General features: G+C 35.0%; 4 protein-coding genes across 4 annotated transcripts; all 4 read left to right on the forward strand.

The window, feature by feature from the left end:
- Positions 1 to 200: 200 nt before the first annotated feature.
- Positions 201 to 3,385, forward strand: LOC145619467 (uncharacterized). Its single transcript, XM_081674162.1, has 9 exons — positions 201 to 340; positions 535 to 649; positions 1,346 to 1,382; positions 1,501 to 1,570; positions 1,683 to 1,787; positions 2,000 to 2,150; positions 2,304 to 2,386; positions 2,705 to 2,798; positions 2,924 to 3,385. The coding sequence occupies exons 1-9, from the start codon at positions 310 to 312 to the stop codon at positions 3,006 to 3,008; spliced, it is 771 nt and encodes a 256-aa protein (XP_081530288.1). The 5' UTR covers positions 201 to 309; the 3' UTR covers positions 3,009 to 3,385.
- Positions 3,386 to 4,220: 835 nt separating this feature from the next.
- LOC145620402 (periodic tryptophan protein 2-like) lies at positions 4,221 to 10,890 on the forward strand. Its single transcript, XM_081675076.1, has 7 exons — positions 4,221 to 5,586; positions 5,830 to 6,081; positions 6,187 to 6,279; positions 8,206 to 8,577; positions 9,451 to 9,795; positions 10,122 to 10,349; positions 10,451 to 10,890. The coding sequence occupies exons 1-7, from the start codon at positions 4,336 to 4,338 to the stop codon at positions 10,619 to 10,621; spliced, it is 2,712 nt and encodes a 903-aa protein (XP_081531202.1). The 5' UTR covers positions 4,221 to 4,335; the 3' UTR covers positions 10,622 to 10,890.
- A 1,291-nt stretch (positions 10,891 to 12,181) lies between these two features.
- Positions 12,182 to 16,586, forward strand: LOC145620988 (uncharacterized). The gene is made up of 7 exons (XM_081675727.1): positions 12,182 to 12,334; positions 12,543 to 12,669; positions 13,288 to 13,520; positions 13,612 to 13,694; positions 15,355 to 15,466; positions 15,768 to 15,842; positions 15,923 to 16,586. Exons 2-7 carry the CDS (start codon positions 12,567 to 12,569, stop codon positions 16,100 to 16,102), a joined length of 786 nt encoding a protein of 261 aa, XP_081531853.1. The 5' UTR covers positions 12,182 to 12,334; positions 12,543 to 12,566; the 3' UTR covers positions 16,103 to 16,586.
- A 2,464-nt stretch (positions 16,587 to 19,050) lies between these two features.
- Positions 19,051 to 26,243, forward strand: LOC145621104 (ABC transporter C family member 3-like). Its single transcript, XM_081675837.1, has 9 exons — positions 19,051 to 21,510; positions 21,991 to 22,077; positions 22,174 to 22,791; positions 22,996 to 23,160; positions 24,376 to 24,670; positions 24,764 to 24,978; positions 25,079 to 25,384; positions 25,471 to 25,534; positions 25,633 to 26,243. Exons 1-9 carry the CDS (start codon positions 19,150 to 19,152, stop codon positions 25,989 to 25,991), a joined length of 4,470 nt encoding a protein of 1,489 aa, XP_081531963.1. The 5' UTR covers positions 19,051 to 19,149; the 3' UTR covers positions 25,992 to 26,243.
- Positions 26,244 to 26,264: the final 21 nt, after the last annotated feature.

Below are 26,264 nucleotides of genomic sequence, written 5' to 3' on the forward strand. Positions count from 1 at the left end.
TGTGCTCTCTGGAATGGTAATGGTTTTTGATTCTCTTTCCAAAAAAGATTTCCAGCTTTTGTCATTATCTTTTCATCTATGCCTCTCCTTTTTATAGGCACAAAGTTTACAAGTTTACACACACCTATACTACTGTATTTCTCATTGATTTATTGCATATTCATATATTCTTCCACTTTTTTTTTGATATAAATAGGCCATCATACTTGGGTTATTTTCATTGTATTTTCCTTTCACTTCTATTACACATATTTGCTAATAGCCTAATAGGGTGTTTGTTTTACTAGTACACTTTGTTACAACTTCAATATGAGCTACTCAAATTACTCAACTGGGTCTGGTGAGTTCGTTTTTCGTGTTCAAAGTGTGTTTGATGCATATGTGTAGACGTGTAGTGATAAGATTGTGTACATCTGGACCTGTTAACTCCGCTACATGTGGGAGGCATTGGATTGGAGTTGTGGTGTTGTTAATTATTGTGTGTATTGACATTGAATTTTTGAGCTCATTTGCTATGGATTGTATTGTTGTTAGGTGCAAGAGGTGCAAGGAGAACGTTCGAGTTTGGAAGGACACATGTAGTTAGGCCTAGAGGGAGGCATCTTGCTACAATTGTTTGGCTACATGGACTTGGTGATAATGGAGCAAGGTCCTCATTCTCTCTTATTTATCTCTTGTGTATGTTCATTTGTTGTAATGACTAGAAATCATGTTGGAAATCACTAATTGTGGCGCGTTGTTTGAAAATCATTGTAATTTGAGTCTAAGTCCTGTTTTCCTCATTGCTCTTACTGGCATCATGAGTTAGTCTTAATTCTTGCTAAGTTTTGCTTTCTCCTGCAATCTGTATTCCATGATTGTTGTTCGATATTTATTCGTTCCTTTTTGTGCTTCTTTTGGGTCCTTGATAACTTTGGAATCCTTTAACTACATATTGCTTGTATAGTGGACCTCTTTACACTGATTCTCTTACATCATTGAGTGAGAGAGGTAATGAAAAACGTTTTTGGTATCGAACTTATATTCATAATTCATGCCTAAAACACACTTGCTCATAGCAGCTTCTAGTAGATTATTCGAAATTAGTCCACCTTCATCTAGAGCTATAGCTGTATGCCTGTATTCCTTTTTTCTTTTTCCCTTTTTCTGTCTTTGGAGGTTCGAGTATTTTTCCATGTCGTTAATTATCTTTTGATGATATGTAGTTAATTGATACATTCTACAATACCTGTTAGTAGCATTTTGTATGATCTATTGAAGTACCTAGTCAAATTATGGAAAAAGTTTTTAACATTCTTCCTGCAATACCTTCTTATATATTCTTGTGCAATTGGTTTTCTTGCAGTGCTTGTCAGCTCTTGGAATCTCTTCCTCTTCCAAATGTAAGCATCCTCGCTTTATACCAAAACACGGTTTCATATCATCTGCTGTTATTTCTGAGAGTCGAATGTTGAGGCATTGTACAACTCTTTTCTGATACAAATCTGAATTGTGATGCAGGTTAAATTTATATGCCCAACAGCTCCAACTCGCCCTGTGGCATTACTTGGTGGATTTACATGCACAGCATGTAAGCCAACTTTCTTTATTTCCTGAAAAAAGAAAATCATCTTATGATTTTCCTATTTTACTTATTTCCTTTTGTGAGAAAAGCTTATCTAAGTTTCTTCTCTGTATAATAGGGTTTGATGTAACTGAGATTTCAGAGGATAGTCAAGACGATCTTGAGGGATTGGATGCCTCTGCATCACATATTGCAAATCTATTGTCAACAGAGCCTGCTGATGGTAACAGTCTGAACTTTGCACTGCAAGAACAAATGTAGCAATAATATGATAAAACCTTATGACATATAATAAATTTATAACAGCTGAGTTTTTTTTTTCATATACTAGTGTAATCCAACCAGAATACAATACAAATATTTGTGAGTTTCAGTTTACACCTGCTGTTAGTGTGACAGACTGACAGTTTGATGATTTCTTGCTTTTCTAAACAGTTAAACTTGGAATTGGAGGATTTAGTATGGGTGCTGCTGTTGGCCTCTACTCAGCATCCTGCTTCGCTGTAGGGAAATATGCGAATGGAAACTTCTATCCAATCAATTTGAGGGCAATAGTTGGACTTAGTGGTTGGCTCCCAGGAGCAAGGTATACTAAAGATTTCCTGATACTCTATTTATCCATATATCAAGCATGTAACTAGTGTGTTTTCATTGTTCTGATTTCTCAATACTAGTAGTTCTTGATTCTTAAATGATTAAACACAAGTTTTTGTTTCTCACTTGATGTTCATTGTTCCAGGAGTTTGAGGAACAAGATGGGAGGTTCAAATGATGCTGCAAGGAGGGCCGCGTCCTTGCCAATTTTACTCTGTCATGGAAGATGTAAGTCCTTCTGTACTTTTTCTCCTCCATACTTCAGTTCAGAGACAATCAGACAAGCATTCGCGCCATTTTACTCTGTTTAATATTTTAAATATATGTTAAATACTTGGCTATACACTTAACCATTATCATTCTAAACTTCATATGACAAGTATTCTTGTATGATGCTGCATTTTCTTTGAGATGAAAAGTGTTTAATGAACATCGATTTGCCTCATCCTTTAATCGTATTTTGGTCAGTCATTGCGAATGATGCATAAAGGACTATTAACATTGCTGGCAGTTAAGATTGCTAACATCACCATTTTGCTCTTGCAGCTGATGAAGTAGTTGCATACAGATTCGGTGAGAAGTCTGCTCAAGCCTTGACTTCAGCTGGATTTCGAAATCTCACATTTAAAAACTTTGATGGGTATGTACAAGCCTCCAATTCTTTCGCAACAACAACTATTAATCACTTGCAGTACATCTGTTTTACCAGTTTTTGCCTTGTTAATCTTTTCAATTGTAGAGGAATAATGTTTGGTCATAATGCAGGCTTGGTCATTACACTATACCTATGGAGATGGATGAAGTATGCAACTTCTTGGTATCGAGGTTGGGGCTCGAATGCTTCCGCTGAAGACTCTACCATAACTTTGAAACTTCGGTACATGCTTCATAACATTCATGAGGAAGGACTAGCTACTTCTGAGTTCTGACCTGTGTAAACAAAAAACAGATGGGATGGTTGATTGAAGAATATAGTTTGAGGGCATACAGTATAGTTTGGTTTGCAGATATTCTATGATACGTTTTCGGCTATAAGCCTGTTATCCAATAAGATTATGTAATTTTTTTTGAAATTTCATTTGGTTTTTTACAGAAGTTTTTTTTTTTTTTTTTTTGGATTGGTTTCTAGGCTTGTAGCTAATGAGATTGATTGTTCTATAATATGATTATTAGAATATTTACTTTATTTAAATCGAACTCTAATGTATTGCGGCTTCTCTTCATGTATGGATATAACAATACTCTTGTACCATAACTACAAAAATATATAGTTGTTCTATGTACTCCATCTGTTTCAAATTAATTGCAACATTTGACTTTACATGGATTACAAAGCAGTGAAAGCACATGTTAGTTATAGTTTTTTTTAACTCAAAGTTTTGGAGCTTTTGTCATGCAGCGAGGCAGCAACCCAACAATTGTAAGATGTAAAATTGATTCTTGAGGAATATATTGGAAAAATAAAAATGAAGTTATGAGAGGTATAGACAATTTCTAATTTTGAAACTCATATGTCTCATCTTGTATCTCACCTCTTTTTAATACTGACGTGTCAAAACCTAAAAAAAAAAAATTTAAAACTTGTGTATGAAACATGTTAAAGAATCGCTTTTGCAATTTGATGTAGTTAACATGATGAGTTAGATCACTTAGGTGGAATTGGAAACATGGTTGAGTAAGGAAGAATTGAAGGGAGAGCTTATTAGAAAGTCACAAACTATCAATATTGAATAGGTAATTCTTTCTTACTTGCTACTAAATGAAACTCTCTAACCAAAAATAAAATCTCAAAGCGTTTTTATACCATTACTATTCTTAGTTTTGTCAAATAATTTTCAAATACTCTTTAAAAACATCTTTGATATAGAGAATGCTTTAAAAATTGACGTCATAGATTAATCATCACTCGAAACAATAAGGTTGAACCAAATGATCTGTAATCCAATATCTCTAACTAGTTTTACCAAAATTGCCCTAATCCGAAAAGTCCAAATTACCCCTATATGCAACTATGCAAGAAATGCCAATCCCCTCCATTCAAACAAACAAACCAACTAAAACCCTCTCAAAATTTTTAGGGTTTAACAACCTCCATTGTTGTATTTCCCCCAATTTTTGTAGGGTTTAACACAACACTCATTCTCTCTCTCACTCACCCCCTAAAACCCTAATCCGCCATGAATTACAGGTTCCAGAATCTTCTAGGAGCTCCTTACAGAGGAGGAAACGTCGTCGTTTCCGGCAACAACCAGCTAATTTCATCGGTGGGTAATCGGATTTCCGTCACCGACCTCGTCAAATCGAATACAATAACATTACCATGTCAATTTTCTGCAAACATTATTCGAATCGCGGTATCGCCAGACGGAAACTTCATCTTGGCCGTTGATGAGAATAGCAGGGCTCAATTCATCAATATCCACCGTCGGATTGTTCTTCATAGAATCACTTTCAAGGGTAAAGTTTCTGCTCTTCAATTTAGCCCAAATGGGCAATTTATTGCTGTTACTGTTGGTAAATTGATTCAAATTTGGCGTTCACCTGGTTTTAGGAAGGAATTTTTTGCATTTGAATTAGTTAGAACTTTTGCTGATTTTGATGATACGGTTAGTTGCTTGAATTGGAGCCCTGATTCGGGGTATTTGATTGCGGGTTCGAGGGATTTGACTGTTAGGTTGTTTTGTTTGAGGAAATTGAAGGAATTCAAGAGTAATAAGCCATTTTTGTTTCTGGGTCATAGAGATGTGATTGTGGGTGTGTTTTTTGGGGTTGATAAGAAGACGGGTAAGGTTTCGCGGGTTTATAGTGTTTCGCGTGATGGGGGGTTATTTAGTTGGGGTTGCCCTGATTTTGATAGTAGTATGGGTGGAAAAGGTGAGAAGGATGAGGAAATGGCTGACCCACCTTCTCCCGGGACGCCTGAAAAGATGGACGAGGAAGGTGGTGTTGGCGATGATGGTGTCATTGCTGTTGTTGATGTGAAGAAGAGGAAAGAGTTTGATGAGAAAGAAGGGGACTTTGGGGATGAAGGGAGTGAGTTTCTTCTGCATAAGCTGAAGTGGGAGTTGCTTAAGAAGGATTATTTTATGCAAGCGCCGGCTAAAGTGACTGCGTGTGATTATCACCAGGGGATTAATATGGTTGTTGTGGGGTACTCAAGTGGAGTTTTCGGGTTGTACCAAATGCCTGATTTCGTTTGCATACATCAGCTGTCAATATCACGAGAGAAGATCACAACTGCTGTTTTTAACGACTTGGGTAACTGGTTAACCTTTGGATGTGCAAGGCTTGGGCAGCTGCTTGTGTGGGAATGGAAGTCAGAGAGTTATATTTTGAAGCAGCAAGGGCATTATTTTGACGTAAATTGTCTTGCTTATTCACCCGATTCGCAGCTCTTGGCTACTGGATCTGATGATAACAAAATCAAGGTGAGAGACAACATTAAATATTTGGCACAGTCTGATTTTAAGTGTTGCTGCAGTGCTGCTTATTCCCTCCATTTATGATCCAATTTTTTTGAGCTCCAAATCTCTAAATTGGCATGATGTTCTGAAAGGTTTTGAATTTAAATGTACATGTCTTGCATCGTACATTGCATTTGTGCTCTATGATAGCAGCTTTATTTGGCAGGTTTCTATGACTAGATGCTTAAGTTTACATCTTTTTTGTAGGTTTGGAATGTTTCCTCTGGCTTTTGTTTTGTGACATTTCCTGAGCATACTAATGCAGTCACAGCCCTCCACTTTATGGCTAACAATCATAGCCTCTTAAGTGCATCTTTGGATGGAACAGTTCGTGCATGGGACCTTTTCCGGTATCGAAACTTTAGGACATTTACTACCCCTTCTTCAAAGCAGTTTGTTTCTTTGACTGCTGATCAGAGTGGTGAAGTGATATGTGCTGGAACATTAGATTCATTTGAGGTAAACATATACTTTGTAATTAATAGGTTTTGTCCTCATGGTATACTGGTATTTGTTTGAAACATGACTTAACACAATGTATTTTTTTTTTTTGTTTCTGCTCAGATTTTTGTCTGGTCAATGAAAACAGGACGTTTGCTAGATGTTCTAAGTGGTCATGAAGGGCCTGTTCATGGATTAATGTTTTCTCCGTCAAATGTATGAATTCTTTTCTTCTTTCCTCTCACTTTTTGTAGTTGCATTTGTTACTTAACTTGCCAAATGGAATGAAGGACTTTACACTTTGTTGTGGTGACCCCATATGTCACACCAATTTTCTTCTATGTCCTCACCTATAAGGCTATAAGGCTACAAAGTCAATTAGTAAGGCTATGTTGAACATATATGACTAAATTTTGGCCTTATTTGTACACTATCCTTAAGAAGATAGAATATCAAATGAGATGTCATTGGATTCATATTAATGTGCACATTGTTTTAGATTGGTTTTTACACTTTCCTTTTTCATTTGTCCGAAATTAATTTTTACATTTTGTTTTTATTAAATCTCCCACTACTAATATAATACACCCCTCTTTCCACTACTTAAAAGCTAGGGATAACTCCCTCTCACATTTATAAAAGATATCTTCTATTTTATCTACTTTTTCAATAAAATAATACCCCCTTTCACCTTTCACATTTACTTTTTCAATGAAATAGTACAAGTAATTGATAACTAAACAATTAATCACCTAAAAGGTTAAAACCTTGTGCTATAATAAGTGTAAAAAACAACTCGTAATATAGGATGGAAGGATAATATATTTTCTAAAAATTATAGATATTTAACGGTAAGCAAATGCAAATGCTCCCCTTTTTATTAAATTGCTAGTCAAAGTGATTTGGAAATGAGAATATTTGAACCTAAAATCACTTTACTCAATTTTGATTTGAAACTTGAGAGATTTATGTATTGGATGTTTGGAACCACCCATAGTTTCTCTTCTTTCTTGCCTCCGTTAGCCACTCTCTTTCTCTCATCATTCCCTGAACACTTACTTGCTTATGAAATCTCAAATATCTCACCAACACGAACAAATTGAAGAACCCAAATTATCTACCACCATTAAACTACTGCTATTATAATCCCTAGCAATGAAGAAAAGAAATATGTTATGCCGGGCTCTTGAAACCTATTGTGTTTGCTCAAACCCAATCAGAAGATAACTCAACCTAATTTGAAGTGGATTGTGGTTTTTGGAAAGTTAGGTTTTGAAGAGAAAAGGTTATAGCCTTTTAGGTGGAAACTTCTGCTCAACTATGTTATTTGGAGTCTTCATTTCACATCCGTGCTGGATTCTTAACATTTCGACATGAGTATGGACTCATCAACCCTTCATTTTGGGCCCAAATAATTCAAATTTTCAAAATATAGCTGAGTCAGACACGTTGACACTTCAATATTAGTACCTAAGTCTAAAACATTGTCTGTCAACCATTTGTCTCCCGCATCACTATCACAGGGTTATGGTCAATACATCAAAGATCCAAGCATAAAACGCTCCTCCCAAAACGATCTAACATTTGGCAGCTATATCTAAGGATGTTCTTTTTGGCTCCTAAAAAAAAGTCTAATGGTGAATCCCTACTCTCAGATCTGGGAGAGTAAAAAGTCCTTAAGCTTGTGGTTTTTTTAATTAATTCCAGTTTGAATTTGGTTGAGGATAGTGTGGGTTGGAAAGTTAGAGATTTTTGATGGAGAATTTAGCTATAAAATTGTTAGCCATGAAGGGAGGAGGATGATTAACTCATAGAAGCTGTTCTATGTGATAAGGTAATTTTGGGGCAGGGGAGGGGTTGGTGTCTGGAGTTGTTGTGAGATAATATTTGAGGCTCCGTGAGTCTTTTTCTTCCCATGAGCAGGAAAAAAAAACCTGCTGGCTGCACTTGATGCCTTTTTTTTTTTAGTTATTGGCATTTCTTCCTTGTTTAATGTCTGTAAGTCACTAAACATATTGATGGAAGTTAAATCTTCATAGACAAAATGTAAGACATAAATATACAAGGGAGTATTCTAAATGAGTGTATGTTGACATCATCTTATCCATGTTAATGTTTTCTTGCATGACCTTTTACTTGCAGGCAATTTTGGCTTCGTCTTCATGGGACAAAACTGTGCGGCTGTGGGATGTTTTTGAAGGGAAGGGTTCCGTTGAGACATTTCAACACGTCCATGATGTTCTTACTGTTGTTTACCGTCCAGATGGGAAACAACTAGCTTGCAGCACATTAGATGGCCTAATTAATTTCTGGGATCCTCTTGACGGTGCATTAATGTATACTATCGAGGGTCGTAGAGATATTGCTGGTGGTCGGTTGATGACTGATCGCAGATCAGCAGCTAACTCCACCTCAGGAAAGTACTTTACAACCTTGAGCTATTCTGCTGATGGAAGTTACATACTGGCTGGTGGCAGTAGCAAATTTATTTGTATGTATGATATCGCTGAGCAGGTTTGTCTTCTGCTTCTCCCCACTTCAACTTCCCCTGCTTTTGTTTTCTTCATCTGGTGCTTGTATATTCTACTTTTTTGTGCTGCCATTTTCTTTCTAAAAAATACATGTAAAGTGTATATGCAAACTTTTCTCAGCAAACAAATTTCACCCTTGTAGCATGTGTTTCTTGTACCCCAACTGCATTGCTTGTTAGACCTACATTAGCTCTCCTGCAGCCATGACAAAATGGAACAGAGCAAAGTAATGAAATTTTATAAAATAGTATAGGAAAGACGAGACTAAGGCAAATGAGGGGTGGGAGTGTTCTGTTGTATGGAGATTTCTCTTAGACTCTAACTTGATTTGACTATATAGCAAATGGCAAACACAAGGCTAAGTCCAAGTTTCTCTCTGGCTGTGGTTTTAGCTTATAGATATGTGGAATGTGGTCTTAAGTCTCTTTTAGGATTATTGGTCATTATGTAGAATAAGGAGGCATCTCTCAACTTGCCTTTGTTGCATGGTGGTGGTTGAAATGCAACCTTAGATTCATAGTTTTCTATGATCTAGTAAATAGGATAAATATATGTGTTTATTGGTGTTTCAATATTTTGCTTTTAAAGTCAAATGCTTGACATAAGGAGCTATATTAAACTACTATTTTACTAAACTTTATGGGTGAGATCTTCCTATAATGGCAATAATTCAGTTGTGTCTTATTCCTGGATGTGGAGCCTGAAGTTCTGAGCTTTTTTAGTCATGAATGTTTTAGTTCTTCCCAATCGTTTTCCTGGGATTAAATTATTATTTTTTGTCTAAGGTTTACGTTATGCACTTCCTATATCTAGTTTAACTGGTCATACTTATTCTTGGATTTCTTCTGTGGCTCAGGTATTGTTACGTAGGTTTCAAATAACTCACAACCTTTCACTTGATGGGGTCCTGGACGTCTTAAACTCTAAAAAGATGACAGAAGCTGGTCCTCTGGAATTGATTGATGATGACAATAGTGACACAGAGGAAGGCATTGACAAACAAACACGAGGAAAACTTGGTTTGAATTTGCCAGGATCTATGCCTAACCGTGGGAGGCCTGTCATTCGAACAAAGTGCCTCAGAATTGCACCTACTGGGCGCAGCTTTGTGGCAGCAACAACAGAGGGAGTTCTGGTTTATTCAGTGGATGAATCCTTTATTTTTGATCCTACTGACCTTGACATAGATGTTACTCCTGAGGTACACCTATATTTCTGTCATTTTCCAACATTACGCCTCTTCTGCATCTTATGTCTTTTGCTTTCACTGAGGAATGATAATATTTCACGTTCCCTTCTCCATTCTTGGTATTGCATTGTTTTGGAGACAGAAAATGTGTGGAGTGGACTTTCCTATTGTTGATTAATGTGTATTTCACTCAATTTGTTTTACTTTTGTTTAGTATCTATGATTTTCATTTTTGTTAGTATTGTTACTCATTTTTTCTTAGTTATTCTGATGAGAGGAAAAATTCCTTAGGTGCTGTAATATCTATCCTAAGACAAATGCCTTTAAACTCTTTTCAGGCTGTTGATGCGGCACTCAATGAAGATCAACATAGCAGAGCTCTAATCCTCAGTCTAAGATTAAATGAAGACTCGCTCGTTAAAAAATGTATTCTTTCTGTCAATCCTGCTGACATACCAGCTGTTGCTTCATCAATCCCTTTCAGATACTTGCAAAGATTAATTGAGGCATTGACAGAACTTTTAGAGGGCTGCCCTTATTTGGAGTTCATTCTTAGATGGTGTCAGGTTTGTATCTAAATCTTGACTAATTGAGTTGCAAACTGTTGTCTGTGATACGATCTTTTCTGCAGTCCTGCTGGCCCTAATTTCTATATTCTGTCTTGCAGGAAATCTGCAAAGTTCACGGTCATTCTATCCAACAAAATTCCAGAAACTTGCTTCCCGCCCTGAAATCGTTACAGAAAGCAATTACTAGTTCCCATCAAGATTTGGCAGAGATGTGTTCCTCAAATGAATATTCACTAAGATATTTGTGTTCAACAACCGTGAAGAAATGATGTGGACGGGACCAATGGTAAAACCATCCAAATGTAGGCCTTGTACACAGCTCACTCACTATTTATGTCAATTTTTTTTTTTTTTTGTTGCAATTGTATTACTTTTGTACTAATATTTCTAGTTTAGTTAAAAGGAAAAAATCCGAGTTTTCCCACAAGTTCACGATTTTGATGATATATCTCTGATTTTCATATAGTGATGGTATCAAACTATCAATACAAAATTTTTGAATAGCAACTTGATCGAATTATGTTAGAGATTGGTACAAACTTAATCCTCTCTCAAATGTTTTTGTTATTATCTATTCATTTTTTTTTATGAGCATTGAAGCAGTTGTATTATTATTGTAAATCAATCAGTTGTACACTTGTACGAGTGCAGGGATGTTATTCTCGGACGGACTGCCAAGTTGTGGTCTTGTGGAGAATCGCTTGTCCAAAGGAGCTGTCTGTTTTTCTTTGCAGTAGCTTTAATTTTTGTAGCTTGGGCTCATATAAAAAGAGGTGGCAACATGTTGCGAATCACTTAGCTAGATTAAGGCGTTTCGGTGTAGAGTAGGTATGGGAGAATCATTGTCCTCCAGAAATTTCTTCTTATGTACTCTCTGACTCTTTGTCCATTTCTTAATGCACCGAACAATGCTTGTTCATCACCTAGTTTTTTTGAGGCAGTTGAGCTAAAACAGGCTTATGATGTTTTTCATTTTTGAGTTCGATTCATCTCACCCACATCTCAAATTCTTAATCAAATGTACCCAAAATAACAAATCATTATAAACAAAGATATTTACTACCTCCGTTACTTATTATTTGTAACGATTTGACATGAAATAGAGAGAATAAATGTCTAATCGTTGCAAATAATATGTAACGGATGTAGTATATTCAAATTCAACCATAAAAATAGTGTAGTTGTCCAAGTAAAACCATGTCAAACGGCCCAAACCCAGCATTTACAACATTTAAAAATATTTTGTATTTTTTTTTTTTAAAAAAAAACCTCATTATACAAACTACAAATACGGTACACACCTATACTTAGGTTGATCGGGTTAGACATAATATTTCTCAAGTTAATTCAAATTACCATTCATTTAGTTGTGATAATAATAAAAAAAAAAAAAAACAACAAAAAAACAAAAAAAAAAAAAAACCCCACAAAGTAATCTTTTCTTTACTCTACATTTACTAGAACATCATAAATTGAGTGAAAACCGTCCTCAACAAAAAAGTTGCTATTAAATTCCAACTCCCCCAGCCATGAATGACATTCGTGATGCTTCGTTATCAATTTTTTTTTTTTTTGAACAAAGACTTATTCATAAATTCTCATTTTTGCTATCTTCGCTATAAATTTTGTTTTACTCCGTACCATTTTTCACTATGATTATGAAATACGTAATACGTATATGAATGTACAGAGTAATAGGCTGTTAGCTACGTGGCGAAATTTGGGGCTAGCCACTCATTTGCACCAAAAAAAAAAAAAAGCTACATGGCGAAATTACCAGCGTGCCCCTGCACTAGGATTTGGAGCCCTAGCACGGTGCAGGGCCGAGTCCCGCTGGACGCTAATATCGTAAACCTTTTTTTCATTTTTACTCTACGCTGCGCGCTGCACCCTCACTCTCTCTCCTCCATTGCAGCGTACTCTGTATCCACCATTGAACCGCCTTCTTAACTTTCTATCCTCCATTGAAAACAGCTTCTAGGGTAAGATTTTGTTTTCCAATAATCGATTATCAATTTCACATTCTAGGGTTTTCGTAAATTTTATAGTCACTTTTTTCATTTTAGGGTTCTTCAAAGGTGGATTATTGAACTTTATTTTATTCATAACTGAAAGATTATGCGATAAATTTTATTGATATTTATATTTTTAAGCAAGAAGAATTTAATTTGGGTTACAATTGTGCTGCAGAACCTGGTAGGACAGTCCTCTGCCATGGAAGTTTCTGCTAAGAAGAGTTCTACCAAAAAATCAAGTAAAAAGAGAAGGGCACCTGAAAATGATGATTCTCAACTTAAACAAAGTATTTTAGAGCATGGTAATGGTTTTGTGACTATATTTAATTTTCTGGGTGTTTGTTTTTTCTTGTGAATTGATTGATTTGAGCTTTTGATTTAGTTACATGTATTAAATTTGAAAAATTTAGTTATTGTTACTTGATTTTTAGTGTATTTTATTTGATTATAGTTTAGTTTTCGGGGTTTGAAAGAAATGATTGTTTGGTTGAAGGGTATTTAGAGTTGGCACTTGTGGAATAGGCTGTTGAGGGTTGTGACTGATTGTTGTGTTGAGGGTATTTAGATTTATGGTGTGATTTGAGGGTTGAGGTTTAGGTAAAATTTTGAATTAGAGACGGAGGACGGGCTATTAGCTAAGTGGTAGAACACTAGAACGCGTCCCTTATAATTGTGATATGAAGTTCACAGAATTTGATTAGTCCTACCATTTCAATGTGATGGTTTAGGTGAAACTTCATTTAGGGGCAAAGCAAGATTTTGATGTTATGATGAGAGGAAGGCTGAAGGATTCATGAGTGGGGTTGGAGCTCTGGTAAAATGTCAGAGCAAGTTTACTCGTAATCTGTATTACGATGTTCATGTTTGTAAGTTAAGTGCTTGCAAAAAATGTTTGCTGATCATGCCTGTCCATAATACAGATAAAGGAGAAGACACAGATGGGATTCAGATTGATGATAATGAGCCTACAATGGCTGACAAACTTGCTAGTTTAGGCATTGAAAAGAATGATAACACTGAAATTCAGGAAAGTCCAGAACCTTCTCAGACACAGCCTCCCTGTGCAGACTCCATACATGTTTTGTTAAGGCAAGCTTTACATGCTGATGATAGCGCACTTCTGTTAGATTGTTTGTACAATCAAGATGACAAGGTTGATTTTTCCCATTTTTCATTTTTCTTAACTTCTGCTAGATAGTTGGACTCATTAATTGGTTTCTAACCAGAATGGTTATCTTTGACAGGTTATAGCGAACTCTGTTTCACATCTAAATGCAGTTGACATTTTCAAGCTTTTGAACTCTCTTTTAGCTATCATCCAGTCAAGGTAAATCAACTTTTTATGTGCAATATCTTTATGTGCTTCATCTGGAGCTTAACCATACAAAAATGTGTGCCTAGTATGCTGTAAATTAAAGAAAATGGTGAGAAAGTCCCATTACCATAGAGTATGTTGAGGCTTGGATTACAACTCTGTTCCACTGCGAGACATGCTAGAAACCCTGTTTGGAAAACATTAATGTATCTTGAACTTGCAATGCAGACATAGATATTTCTACTGATGCCTTTTACAAAGTATTTCTTAAGTTCTGAGATATGGGACTTATTTTGAAGTGTACCTACATAAGCTGGGCTTCTTAGAGTGGGATATGGAAACTTTTGATTGGAATGGAATTCCGAGAAATATTTGCTTGTGCCTTAACTATGACAAAGATTGTGATCTTTTAAAATTCTCCCTTTACCTGCAATTGATGTTCCTGTTCCATTCGCATTGGACCTCATATGAGTTCACTTGGGTGGTTACTTTTCCCCCCAAACGTGTTATACCCATTTGATTGTTTACTCCAATTTTATTCATTATTATTTCATTAATATCGCCTAAATTCTTGCTCACCTGAATTATATTGGTTCAGTCCGTCCTTGATTTTACTTCAGCAGAATAGTTGTTGGCTTCAACATTACACTAAGTTTTTGTGATTTTTTAATTAATTTGCTGCAATGGTCATTGAAGTCCATAAAAGGTACGCCAAAATTAACATATTAGATAAATGGTTAGGCATACATTATTCCGTGTATGAATTAGCATTTTAGGAAGAGTAGCAAAATGCCACAATTAGGCTTAGTTTTCCTCAGCTTATTTTTGTTCATTATCTTATAAAAAAAAACTTTTCTTTGCTTAATCTAACTTATTTAAGCTGAAATTATCTTATCTTGCTGAAGTTTAATTATACTCTGAATTTGCTAACTTATTTTTGCTGAAACTATCTTAACAAGTTGAAGTGAATAGAGCCTTAGTTAGGCTATTCACCAATATACTTGCTCGTCCAAAGACTTTAAAAACTAAAGCCATAAATGTTCTCTCCATTATTATGAAAGCCTGATTGAAATTGTTTGTCAAGGCTTTCAATACTAAAGTCAGAAATGTTCTCTCCATTCTAATGAAAGCCTAAGTGAAATATTTTATTATGTTTTCATAGTCCAAACTTAATTATCCCTATATTTAGGAATAATTTGGTAGAAACTGAATTGATGTTAATACCAGGGAAAGCATGTGGCTTTTATATAGTTGTACCAAAAAGAGAGGTAGAGAGAGAATCCTTATAAGAGTTGGCAAAAAAAGATTTGTTTCCCCCATATTTAGTTTATGTTTGTTGTTTGTTCCAAAATTCACTACAGCTTAGTTCAGTGACTTCAATTCACTTCAGTGAATTCTAGTGGAAAAGTACATTCTTTTATCTGACTGTTTAGCTAGCAAAGCAGTATTATAGATGGTGATGTCATGGTGCAAATATGCTTTGTAAAGAGCTATGGTGGATATTTTCTTGTTGCAAGTAGCTTCAAGCTAAGGTCACTGTATAAGATGGTTGCCTGTTAGTTTATTGCTGAAATCTTGTGAATGCATTGCAATTTAACATGTCTGGAAATTTTTATCATGGTGTTGGCTAGAGTAGGATCAAGTATAAAATGTTATTTATCTGTGATGACAGGGGTGCTGTTTTGGTATGCGCTCTTCCTTGGCTAAGGAGTTTACTTCTCCAGCATTCTAGCAGGATAATGTCCCAAGAGTCTTCATTAGCTGCTCTTAATTCGTTATACCAGGTAAAGGTTCCTATCTTACATTTCACATAAATTGAAGTCGAATTTTAATGGTTATCTATACCTACTTCATGTATGTTACATTAAAATTATATTCTGTGTGATTCACTTTGTTATGTAACATATGAAAGAACAATGTATTCTCATGTAAAGTTGAAGCATACTATAGTATCCAGAATAAGAAGCGATTTAATAAAAAATAATTGAAGTCATTTGTATTTGCTCAGGGGTGTCAGTTTATATAGTATGAAGTGAAAAGCTGTCTTGGTTTTGGGTTGCTGACCTAGTTCTTGGTTCTTGACAGCTCATAGAATCTAGAGTTGCAAATTTTAATCACTCACTCCAATTGGCTAGCAGTTTGGACCTCCTGTATGCTGGGGTAAGTTTTGTCTCGGCCAATGAGTTAATAAAATGTATGTTTAGGTATACAAGCTCATTATTTTTTCTTTATCGTATTAGGTTGCCGATGAAGGAGTTGATGAGTATGACTCTGGTCCTCCTGTCATTTACGAGGATAAGGATGAAAGCGAAGAAAAAGAATCTGAAGAAGATGCAATGGACACAGATGAAGAGAGTAAAGAACCGGAAGATTTTAGTGGTATAAGCGATGCTGATCTAAGTGAAGGCTTTAGTGACTAAATTACATGACTTATGTTGCTATTTATATTCTTTTTTGAGCCTCAGGGTGGAGGAAAATTTTGTAGTAATTGTGGTGAAATAGTGTATGTCTTAAAACTTTTTGCTGGAAATTAATTGCCTTTCATAATCAATTAATCATTTATCTTCATCTATTAATTTTTTTTTTTTTTTTTTTTTTTTTTTTTTTTTTTTTTTTTTTTTGACAAGTTCATCTATTAAATATTCAGTTATCTTTGAACACCAAAACAAAAAAATAAAACAAAACAGTTATCTTTGGTAGAAATTGTACGCATACTATCAATCTATCATAGATTCATAGTCATAGACTGGTATCAGTGGCATGTTGTGAAATTTTTGTAATTCTGGATTATTTTCAAAATAATTATTCCAAAATTAAAAGTGATTAATATGAAGAACAAAAAAAGGTGTTTTGTACAAATTAAAATTTTAATACAAAATAAATCTAACATCATTAAATATCTTTCAGTCTTTCATATAAAGTATAGTTTTACACCTCCGACCTCCCAATCAAGGTTTTTTCACATCCACAAATATCAAAATTCTTATTTACCTGATATTGATAAATTACATACCTTTTTTTTTTCTTTATCATGTCACAGGTTTTTTTTTTTTATCATTAAATATTAAAGTTGAGTACATCGTCATTTTATACGAGGGGTCATCATCTTTTTTTTTTTTTTTTTTTTTTTTGGCACTACTTAAAACCTTAATTAAATTGCTTTTCAAAAAAACCTTAATTAAATTAATGAAAACCTTTTCTTTTTTGAACGGGAAGTATAATATCATTAAATAATAGTCATACAGGATCTATAATATTTCCTCCGTTCTTTTATTATTGCACCACTTGTTTTTTTTAAGAAGTTTCACAAATATTGCACCATTTTTCCTCTTTAGGAAAAAAAATATTTGTGTTCGCACTACAAATACCTAACATACCCTTGTTATTACACACTTACTTTTTAGTTTATCAATATGTCACATGGGCAATTTTGAATTTTTACCTTTCTTTCTCATACTCTTTTTCACTATCAAAATATTTAGACCCAACCCTTATGGTGCAATAATAAAAATACAGACTCGTAAAAAAAAAATAAAAAAAAATACGGAGGAAGTAATAAAGATCTGTAAACCGCATATTTAGAGAAAATATCATGACTTTTACACTCAAAATCATAACTAATTTACATATTTGTCATATCTCATACTCCACTGCTCAACCTTGACGCGAGCAATGATTTTCGATGTCTTTGCATCTTTTCAAGTTGAGATCTTCGCAATCTGCGTTGATGTTTTGATCGACCAGTTGATGACAAATCCCAAACCCATAGGAATCCAAATCACCTTAAAGGAACGGTGACAATGCCACGTCATCATTCAAAGTATATGCACCATGTACGCTAGCCACTTTATTTAATAAAACAAAATATATAATTCATTCATCATAATATTATTTATGTATCAAGTTTCACATAATATTATATATTGCTTTCATTTATTAAGTAAATAGAGGTAATGTAATTCATTTATTTTTCATAAGATTAGAATATAAATACATATGATTAAAAAAAAAAAAAAAGTGACATCCGAGGCAACGCATGAACCACTACACATACTTATTGTACAAATAGTCGAACATAATTGTTAAATTAAAGTAAAAAATAGACAAACTAGCAACCCGGGACATTACCCTGGTTTCATTTAAAAACTCGTGAAAGCTGGAATTTTCGGGGAGTAGTGCTTTACTAGGCCGCTGTATCTTGGCAGATTCCATAAATAAAGATATCCTTTTGAATGGTCCAACTTCATTTTATGCATGACTTTGCTACACTATATTTTCTACGTCCTTGATCCCCAAGTAAAGTTAAAGGCTTCTAAGGTTTTTTAATTTGTGAATGAGGAAAGTTGGACTCATTTGAGGCAAATACTTTTCTATAATATGACTTCTTAATCAAGTGGTAGTGTACATCATATAAACAATGACTATTGGTGATATGATTGTGACTAGCTAGCCAACCTAAACATATGATATCAACAATGAATTAGCTCTGTTTTCGTTTAATCTTAACATTTACAATAAGTGAAGATACGATTGAAAATTATTAGAAATATAATAAAATATATTATTGTGATATATTTTCTATAGATATTATGATATTATTTAGAAGAAAATAATTTATCTTTGTGATATTTTGAGATAAAATTAGGTTAAGAATTGATATTGAAATATTATTGAAGTTTAGGGTTTGGAGTATTTACAAAATGTATGTGGTTAAAGTAAGAGAGACAATGTAAAAAAGTGGGTGAGTATACGAAAAACCTTAATAAAGATATATTGAGTAGAAATGTGAATATACGAGGTAAAAGGAGTTTGCCATAGCAGCAGAACAATGTATTATAAACTTTAAACAACTAACAAACAAAATGAAAAGTGTGAACAACATGAACCATATTCATAAAAATCTTGACGATATTGCTTAAATATAAATTAATTTTCTATTTGTGTCGGGCCTAAAATTTTATTCTCACCATATTTTCATACTCCCTATTTATTTTTGTACTCCCTCGTCCCCAAAAGAACGATCCATTTGGCTTAATTTTTGTCCAAAAGGAATGACCCATTTGTATTAAAACACCCACTAATTTGCAACAATATTTGTGCAAAATTAGCTTCCCATATAAAAATTTGATTTTTCATATAATTTTATTACTTTCTCTCCAATCAACCCAAATGGATCGTTCTTTCTGGGACGGAGGTGTTCAAATTTGTTTCAGGTTTCCACATTTTGTGGTACCCTAACAATAATTAACAAGTAGACAAGTACTATGTCACTAATCACTATGTGACCCGTTTTCTCTTTGACTGTTTTCCCCAAAGCCCGCTCTTTCCTCCTCTTTCCAAAACACTATAAATTCCATCTTTCAAGCTCTCTCTCCATTTTCTATAACAAACTTAACAAAACCCCAATTTTCAACCTCACTATCTCTCTAATTTATTCATTGAAGAAGAATTAACCCTTAAATTGAACATGGGTATTTCACCAATCTCATATTTTCTCTCTTCTTTCGAAGACCCATCTCTTAATTTTCTTCAAAGTCCAATATTTTTGCGAGATTCCTCTGTTTTTTTGCATTTAATCCTATTATTTGGTTTAATTCTTTCATGGGTTTACAAATTACTCCGAAGAAATGGCAATGAACACTCCAAAGATAGAAACTTTTGGTATTATAAACCTGTTTTCTTCCCTTCTTTAGCTCTTTCTTTATTTAATCTAGCATTATTTTGCTTAAATTGCTTTTATTGGTATAGTAATGGCTGGTCAGATGATAAACTAGCTACCCTTTTGGATTTAGCATTGAAGGTCTTTGTTTGGTTGTTAGTTTCTATTTACTTGCATAAGCAATTTAGCTACCGCTTTAATGGTGTAAAACTTCCTGTTCTATTGAGGGTTTGGTGGGGTTTTTACCTAGTTATTTCTGGCTATTGCCTTATTGTAGACATTATCCAATTTAGGGGAAATCAAAGTTTGCCAATTCAAGTGTTGGTATGTGATGTAGTATTTGTTATATCAGGATTTTTTCTTTGTTGTGTTGGGGTTTTTGGGAGGTTTACTAGTGAGGATAGTGATATTCAAGAGCCTTTTCTGAATGGTAATGGTAATGATAAGGTTGATTCAAGTAAGAGCGAAGAGGGTGAAACAATTAGTCCTTATTTGAATGCTGGGTTGTTTAGTAACTTGTCATTTACTTGGGTAGGCTCTTTAATCTCCAAAGGTTACAATAAAACTTTGGACCTTGAGGATGTTCCATCCCTTTCGGGTAAAGATGATGTTAGTGAATCCCATATGATTTTTAGAAATTGTATGGAGTCTCTTAAAGATGGTAGTGATAAGAAGGTGACAAGTATGAGGCTTGTGAAATCTTTGATCTTAACGACATGGGTTGATATCATATTGACGGCTTTCCTTTGCCTCATTTATACATTAGCGTCTTATGTTGGTCCGTACCTCATTGAAACCTTCGTCCAATACCTTAATGGGAGAAGGGAATACAAAAACCAAGGCTATGTACTAGTTTCTGCATTCTTCTTTGCGAAGCTTGTGGAATGCCTATGTCAAAGGCATTGGTTCTTTAGACTTCAAGTTATTGGGATTAGGGCAAAAGCTATGCTTATAGAGAGTATCTATAATAAGGCATTGACCCTCTCTAATCGATCAAAGCAAGGTCATACAAGTGGGGAGATGATCAATTTCATGTCTGTGGATGCAGAGAGAATTGGTGATTTTAGTTGGTATATGCATGATCCATGGATGGTCATATTGCAAGTTGCATTGGCCTTGTTGATCTTGTATAAAAGTGTAGGGTTGGCATCAATTGCTGCACTTGCTGCAACCGTTTTCATCATGTTGGCCAATTATCCTTTGTCAACTTTGCTTGAGAAGTATCAGGAAAAGCTAATGGAAGCCAAGGATAAGAGGATGAAGGCGACATCTGAGATATTGAAGAACATGAGAATTCTGAAGCTTCAAGCATGGGAAATGAAATTCTTGTCGAAGATTGTTGACCTAAGAAATAATGAAAATGTGTGGTTGAAGAAATTTTTTAGTATTTCAGCTGCAACAGTTTTTGTTTTCTGGGGTGCTCCAACATTTGTGTCTGTTATTACTTTTGGGACATGTATGATCATGGGTATCCCTCTTGAATCAGGGAAGGTTTTAACTGCTCTTGCAACGTTTCGGATTCTTCAGGAACCCATTTACAATCTGCCAGACACAATCTCTATGATCATACAGACAAAAGTTTCCCTTGATAGAATTGCTTCTTTCCTTTGTCTTGATGACTTAGAACCTGATACTATAGATAAAATTCCTAGAGCTACTTCTGAAGTTGCTGTTGAGATAATTGACGGAAATTTTAGCTGGGATCCATCGGCCTCAATCCCTACATTAAAAAACATCAATCTTAGAGTTAAACATGGTATGAGGGTGGCAGTATGTGGTACAGTTGGTTCTGGAAAGTCTACTCTACTTTCTTGCATTTTAGGAGAAGTTTCAAAGATCTCTGGAGGTTTAAGATTGAGTGGATCCAAGGCTTATGTCCCACAATCCCCTTGGATTCAGAGTGGCAAGATAGTCGATAATATATTATTTGGCCAGAAAATGGATAATGAAAAGTATGACAGGGTATTAGAGGCATGTTCCTTGAAGAAGGATCTTGAAATCTTGTCTTTTGGGGATCAGACAATTATTGGTGAGAGGGGTATCAATTTGAGTGGCGGTCAGAAGCAGAGGATACAACTCGCTCGTGCTTTATACCAAGATGCTGACATATATCTGTTTGATGATCCTTTTAGTGCTGTTGATGCTCACACTGGTAGTCATCTCTTCAAGGTATTAACTTTTTTCTTTTACTTAAATTTCATTCAATTTTGTTCCCATGTTTTTGTACAAATACTAGTGATATTCACGTTATTCATAAATGTTTGTTTTACACAATTTTCACAATTAGAACTATTGTTATATTTCGAGTGTATGAGGATTGAACGATTATAGCTACAGCCTACGGGCTTCTAACCTACGTCATCCTGTTACTGACCATTATCCATTGTGCAAGTTTAATTTTCTGCTTGATCTCAGTACATGGCTTTTTAAGAAGCTTCTTGCGCCATCACATTACATGTGTTGACTTTGCATAAATTGTCCTGTTTAGAATCTCTTGATCTTTATATTCATTGTTCTGTTGCAATCATTCCTTTCCATTGAAATCTCTGGCTATTTGCTTCTCTTAGGGATCATAACTTATTAGCTACTACCAGATTAAAATGCCTATGATGCTAATTTTATAGTGTATTTGCATCGATGTTCTTGCAGGAATGTCTGCTAGGCCTTTTAGAATCCAAGACTGTGATATATGTAACACACCAAGTGGAGTTCTTGCCTGCTGCAGATTTAATTTTGGTGAGAGAACTTTAGAAATTGTCTTCTTCCTCCGATTGCAGTCATTGTATTTTAAATCAAATTCTGATTACTCTCTGACTCACGTATCTTTGAAAGGTCATGAAAGAAGGGAGTATATTGCAAGCAGGAAAGTACAATGATATTCTTGCTTCAGGAACAGACTTCATGGAACTTGTGGGAGCACACGAAGAAGCTTTATCTGCACTTGATTCGGTTGAGCCTGGAGTTACAAAACCGAAAGTTGATGAAGATTGCAGTAATAAGAAAGCCTTAGAGGAGAGCAATGTTGATGAAAGTGATGATATGACAGGGCTTAAGGGACAACTTGTTCAAGACGAAGAAAGAGAGAAAGGTAGAGTGGGACTTTCAGTCTATTGGAAATATCTCACCACAGCATATGGAGGAGCTTTGGTGCCCTTGATATTGTTAGCTCAAATACTTTTCCAGACTCTTCAAATTTTAAGCAATTATTGGATGGCTTGGGCAACTCCTGTCTCTTTTGATGCCGAACCTACAGTCAACTCAAAAACTTTAATACTTGTCTATGTTGCTTTGGCCATTGGAAGCTCCTTTAAAATTCTAGCAAGGGCAAGTCTCCTTTATACTGTTGCGTACAAGACAGCTACTTCACTATTCAGTAAGATGCACTCGTGCATATTCCGTGCCCCCATGTCATTTTTTGATGCTACCCCAAGTGGTCGGATTTTAAATCGGGTACATACACATCCCCTGCTTCTTCTTTGTTTTGCATTCCGATTTAAGATATTTCTGATAATTGATGGTACAAGAAGAATAGGAAGGTGGTAAATTATTTTGTGACATCTCTGAATAATGAACATAATAAGTATCTTGATTTATCTGCTGTTATTAGAGTTGATCTGACTTAATTTATTGAACATATTTGATTTCATGTTTCAGGCATCTACTGATCAAAGTGCTGTTGATCTGAACATTCCATCTCAAATTGGTTCTTTTGCATTCTCGTTCATACAACTTCTGGGAATTATTGTGGTGATGTCACAAGTTGCATGGCAAGTTTTCGTGATTTTCATTCCTGTTATTGCAGTCTCTTTATGGTATCAGGTAAATTTGATGAGCTTTAGACTCTTGTCATTATACTTCATTGGAAATTGCTGTACGAGCTTTTCAGGAGCTTGTATCAAAATTGTGGTTTGCCATCTAGTGTAGCTCAATGTCGACTAGCTATTCTCTTTATTTATCTATGTTTCTTCTCTAAATCAGCTTTAGTGTTTTTATTCCATTACCTCAACATATTGATGCCAAATGGACAATATTTCGTTTGGTTGTTATCTCTATCTTTATTGGTCACTGATCAGATTAATGTTCTGTGAATTATTAGGTTCATTCTTAAACTATATCTGATCAGGCTTGGGTTCTAACATTAACCTTTTATAAACACAATTTAGTTTGTGAATATCAGCTGTATAGCCTGTATTGATATCTATGATTGAGTCAACTGAAAGTATAATATTTTCGATGTGCTTCTGATCAGACCAATTCAGCAGTTCACCATAATATCTAAATCTTAGTTTCCGAGATGATTAGTTTTTGTTCTGATCAAACCTTAAATGAGGTCATCTTTGAAAAATCATGCTGTTTATTGGTATCATATTATTATTATGGAAATTATGAAGTCATCAGATGGCACATTTATGCCAGGCAGCAGGTGTTGTTGCTTGGAAATGGGAAGTAAAATTATCAATTAGGAAAGAAAAATACAAGAATTCAGGAAAAAAGAAAAAAAAAAGGTAAATGTGTGAAAAATTATAGAAATTTAGCTATACAAATTTAAAATTCTATTTTTTGTGCTCTTACCAATTATAAAGAATTTTTTTTGTTTAAAAGTAATAATTTTGGGACTGGAAGGAACAGTTTGCTGGTCAAGAAGAGGCTTTGCCTAAGTATTGAGTGATCCTATCTCTTAGTAAGAATTTCATAACAGTCCATGCATTTAAAGCTCTTAGATTATATGTATACATTGCAAAATATGACACTCATCATAAGTTTAGACTATTAATGAATAAATTGTGTTGTTGAACCTGCAGTAGCTTTCTGTAGTCCACCATTACTCAATTAGATGGCTCATTGCTTGCCAAAGCCATTTTATAACTGCTTAGTCTTATTTTCTCCTTCCTGAAATCTGTAGTTGCTTCCTGCTGCACATAAGGAACCATCATCGAATCAAGAAAAGGCTTATTAGTGTGCCAAATCAACAAACATACACGAGATCTTCTGTTATTCACCATTATTTTAATCTTAATTTTGATTATTATGCAGCAATATTACATACCCTCAGCAAGAGAACTTTGTCGATTGGTTGGAGTAACTAAAGCTCCAGTGATACAACATTTTGCCGAGACTATATCTGGAGCAACAACTATTCGGAGCTTTGATCAAGAATCTAGGTTCTGTGCTACAAGCATACAGCTAGTAAATGGATACTCAAGACCAAAATTTTACAGTGCTGCTGCAATGGAATGGCTTTGCTTTCGCTTGGACATGTTGTCTTCAATCACATTTGCTGCCTCTTTGATCATTTTGATCTCCATTCCTGTAGGATTAATTGATCCTGGTATGTAAGCCCCTTTTATATCCGTACTTTATATCTTATTTCCAACCTGCCTACAACATAAACATTCTAACATTCAATACTTTATGTATAAAGGAATCGCTGGTTTATCTGTGACGTATGGGCTTAACCTGAACATGCTACAAGGCTGGCTGATATGGAATTTGTGTAATATGGAGAACAAAATCATCTCAGTTGAGAGGATCTTTCAGTATACTTGTATCCCAAGCGAACCCCCACTTGTTATAGAAGAAAATAGGCCAGACTCATCTTGGCCGTCTTTTGGAGAGGTCAATGTTCAAGACCTTCAGGTAATTTTAGTTTCATTTCAATCTCATTACTTCATAAAAATTTGGAAACAAAATAAAAGAAATCAAGGCATGCTAGTTTTAATGTTGTGGAAATCTACAGATTCGTTATGCTCCACACATGCCACTTGTGTTACGAGGTATTACTTGTACTTTCCATGGAGGGAAGAAGACTGGCATTGTGGGGAGGACAGGAAGTGGTAAATCAACCCTCATACAGGCACTTTTCCGCATCGTTGAACCTGCAGCTGGGCAGATCATGTTAGATGGTATCAACATATCTTCCATTGGACTGCATGATTTACGGACTAGATTAAGTATAATCCCACAAGATCCCACCATGTTTGAAGGGACTGTCCGAAGCAACCTGGATCCTCTTGAAGAATACTCTGATGAACAGATTTGGGAGGTAAGTCTGACATTTTGGTACACGGCTCTGATCTACAGATACCCTTTTCATTCCTCCCTTAAAAAAACACTTTCTAATGTTTTCAGGCCCTTGATAAATGCCAACTTGGAGACGAAGTTAGAAAGAAAGAAGGAAAGCTCGATTCAATAGGTTTGTTTGTTACTTCCTCCATTCTGATTTTTCTCGATTTTGCTCCTTTTTTTTTTCCCTAGCTTTCAACTTATTTTGATTCTTTATCAACATATCAGTTACTGAGAATGGTGAGAATTGGAGTATGGGGCAGAGGCAGCTAGTTTGTTTAGGCCGCGTGCTACTTAAGAGAAGCAAAGTATTGATTCTAGATGAAGCAACTGCATCAGTCGACACAGCAACAGACAACTTGATTCAGCAAACACTAAGAGAACATTTCTCAGATTCGACAGTTATTATCATAGCACACCGGATTACATCTGTTATTGATAGTGATATGGTGGTGCTTCTAAGCCATGGACTTGTAGAGGAATGCAATTCTCCTATGAAGTTGCTAGAAAACAAATCATCGTCGTTTGCTAAACTTGTTGCAGAGTATACAACAAGATCTATATCAAATGCAGAGAATGCAACATAACAGTACATTACAGTGAAGCCCAAAGAACTCAACTATATCTTCGGATGATGGCGAAAATCATTACAATAAAATTTTGGATAAAATGTACGTAGTAAACTATACAAACTACAAATACAGTGTAAGTGTAAGTGTAAGTGTAAGTGTAAGTGCTGGTGTTGGTGCTGGTGCTGGTGCTATTATATATTGTCAGATATGCATGTAGGAGCAAAGCTTTTCATGGTAATAACAAAAATATTTGATTATTATGGTTAACTTTTCTTTTTGTTTGTGTGC

This window comes from Chenopodium album, chromosome 27, assembly GCF_948465745.1.
Source record: "Chenopodium album chromosome 27, dcCheAlbu1.1, whole genome shotgun sequence".
NCBI lineage: Eukaryota > Viridiplantae > Streptophyta > Magnoliopsida > Caryophyllales > Amaranthaceae > Chenopodium > Chenopodium album.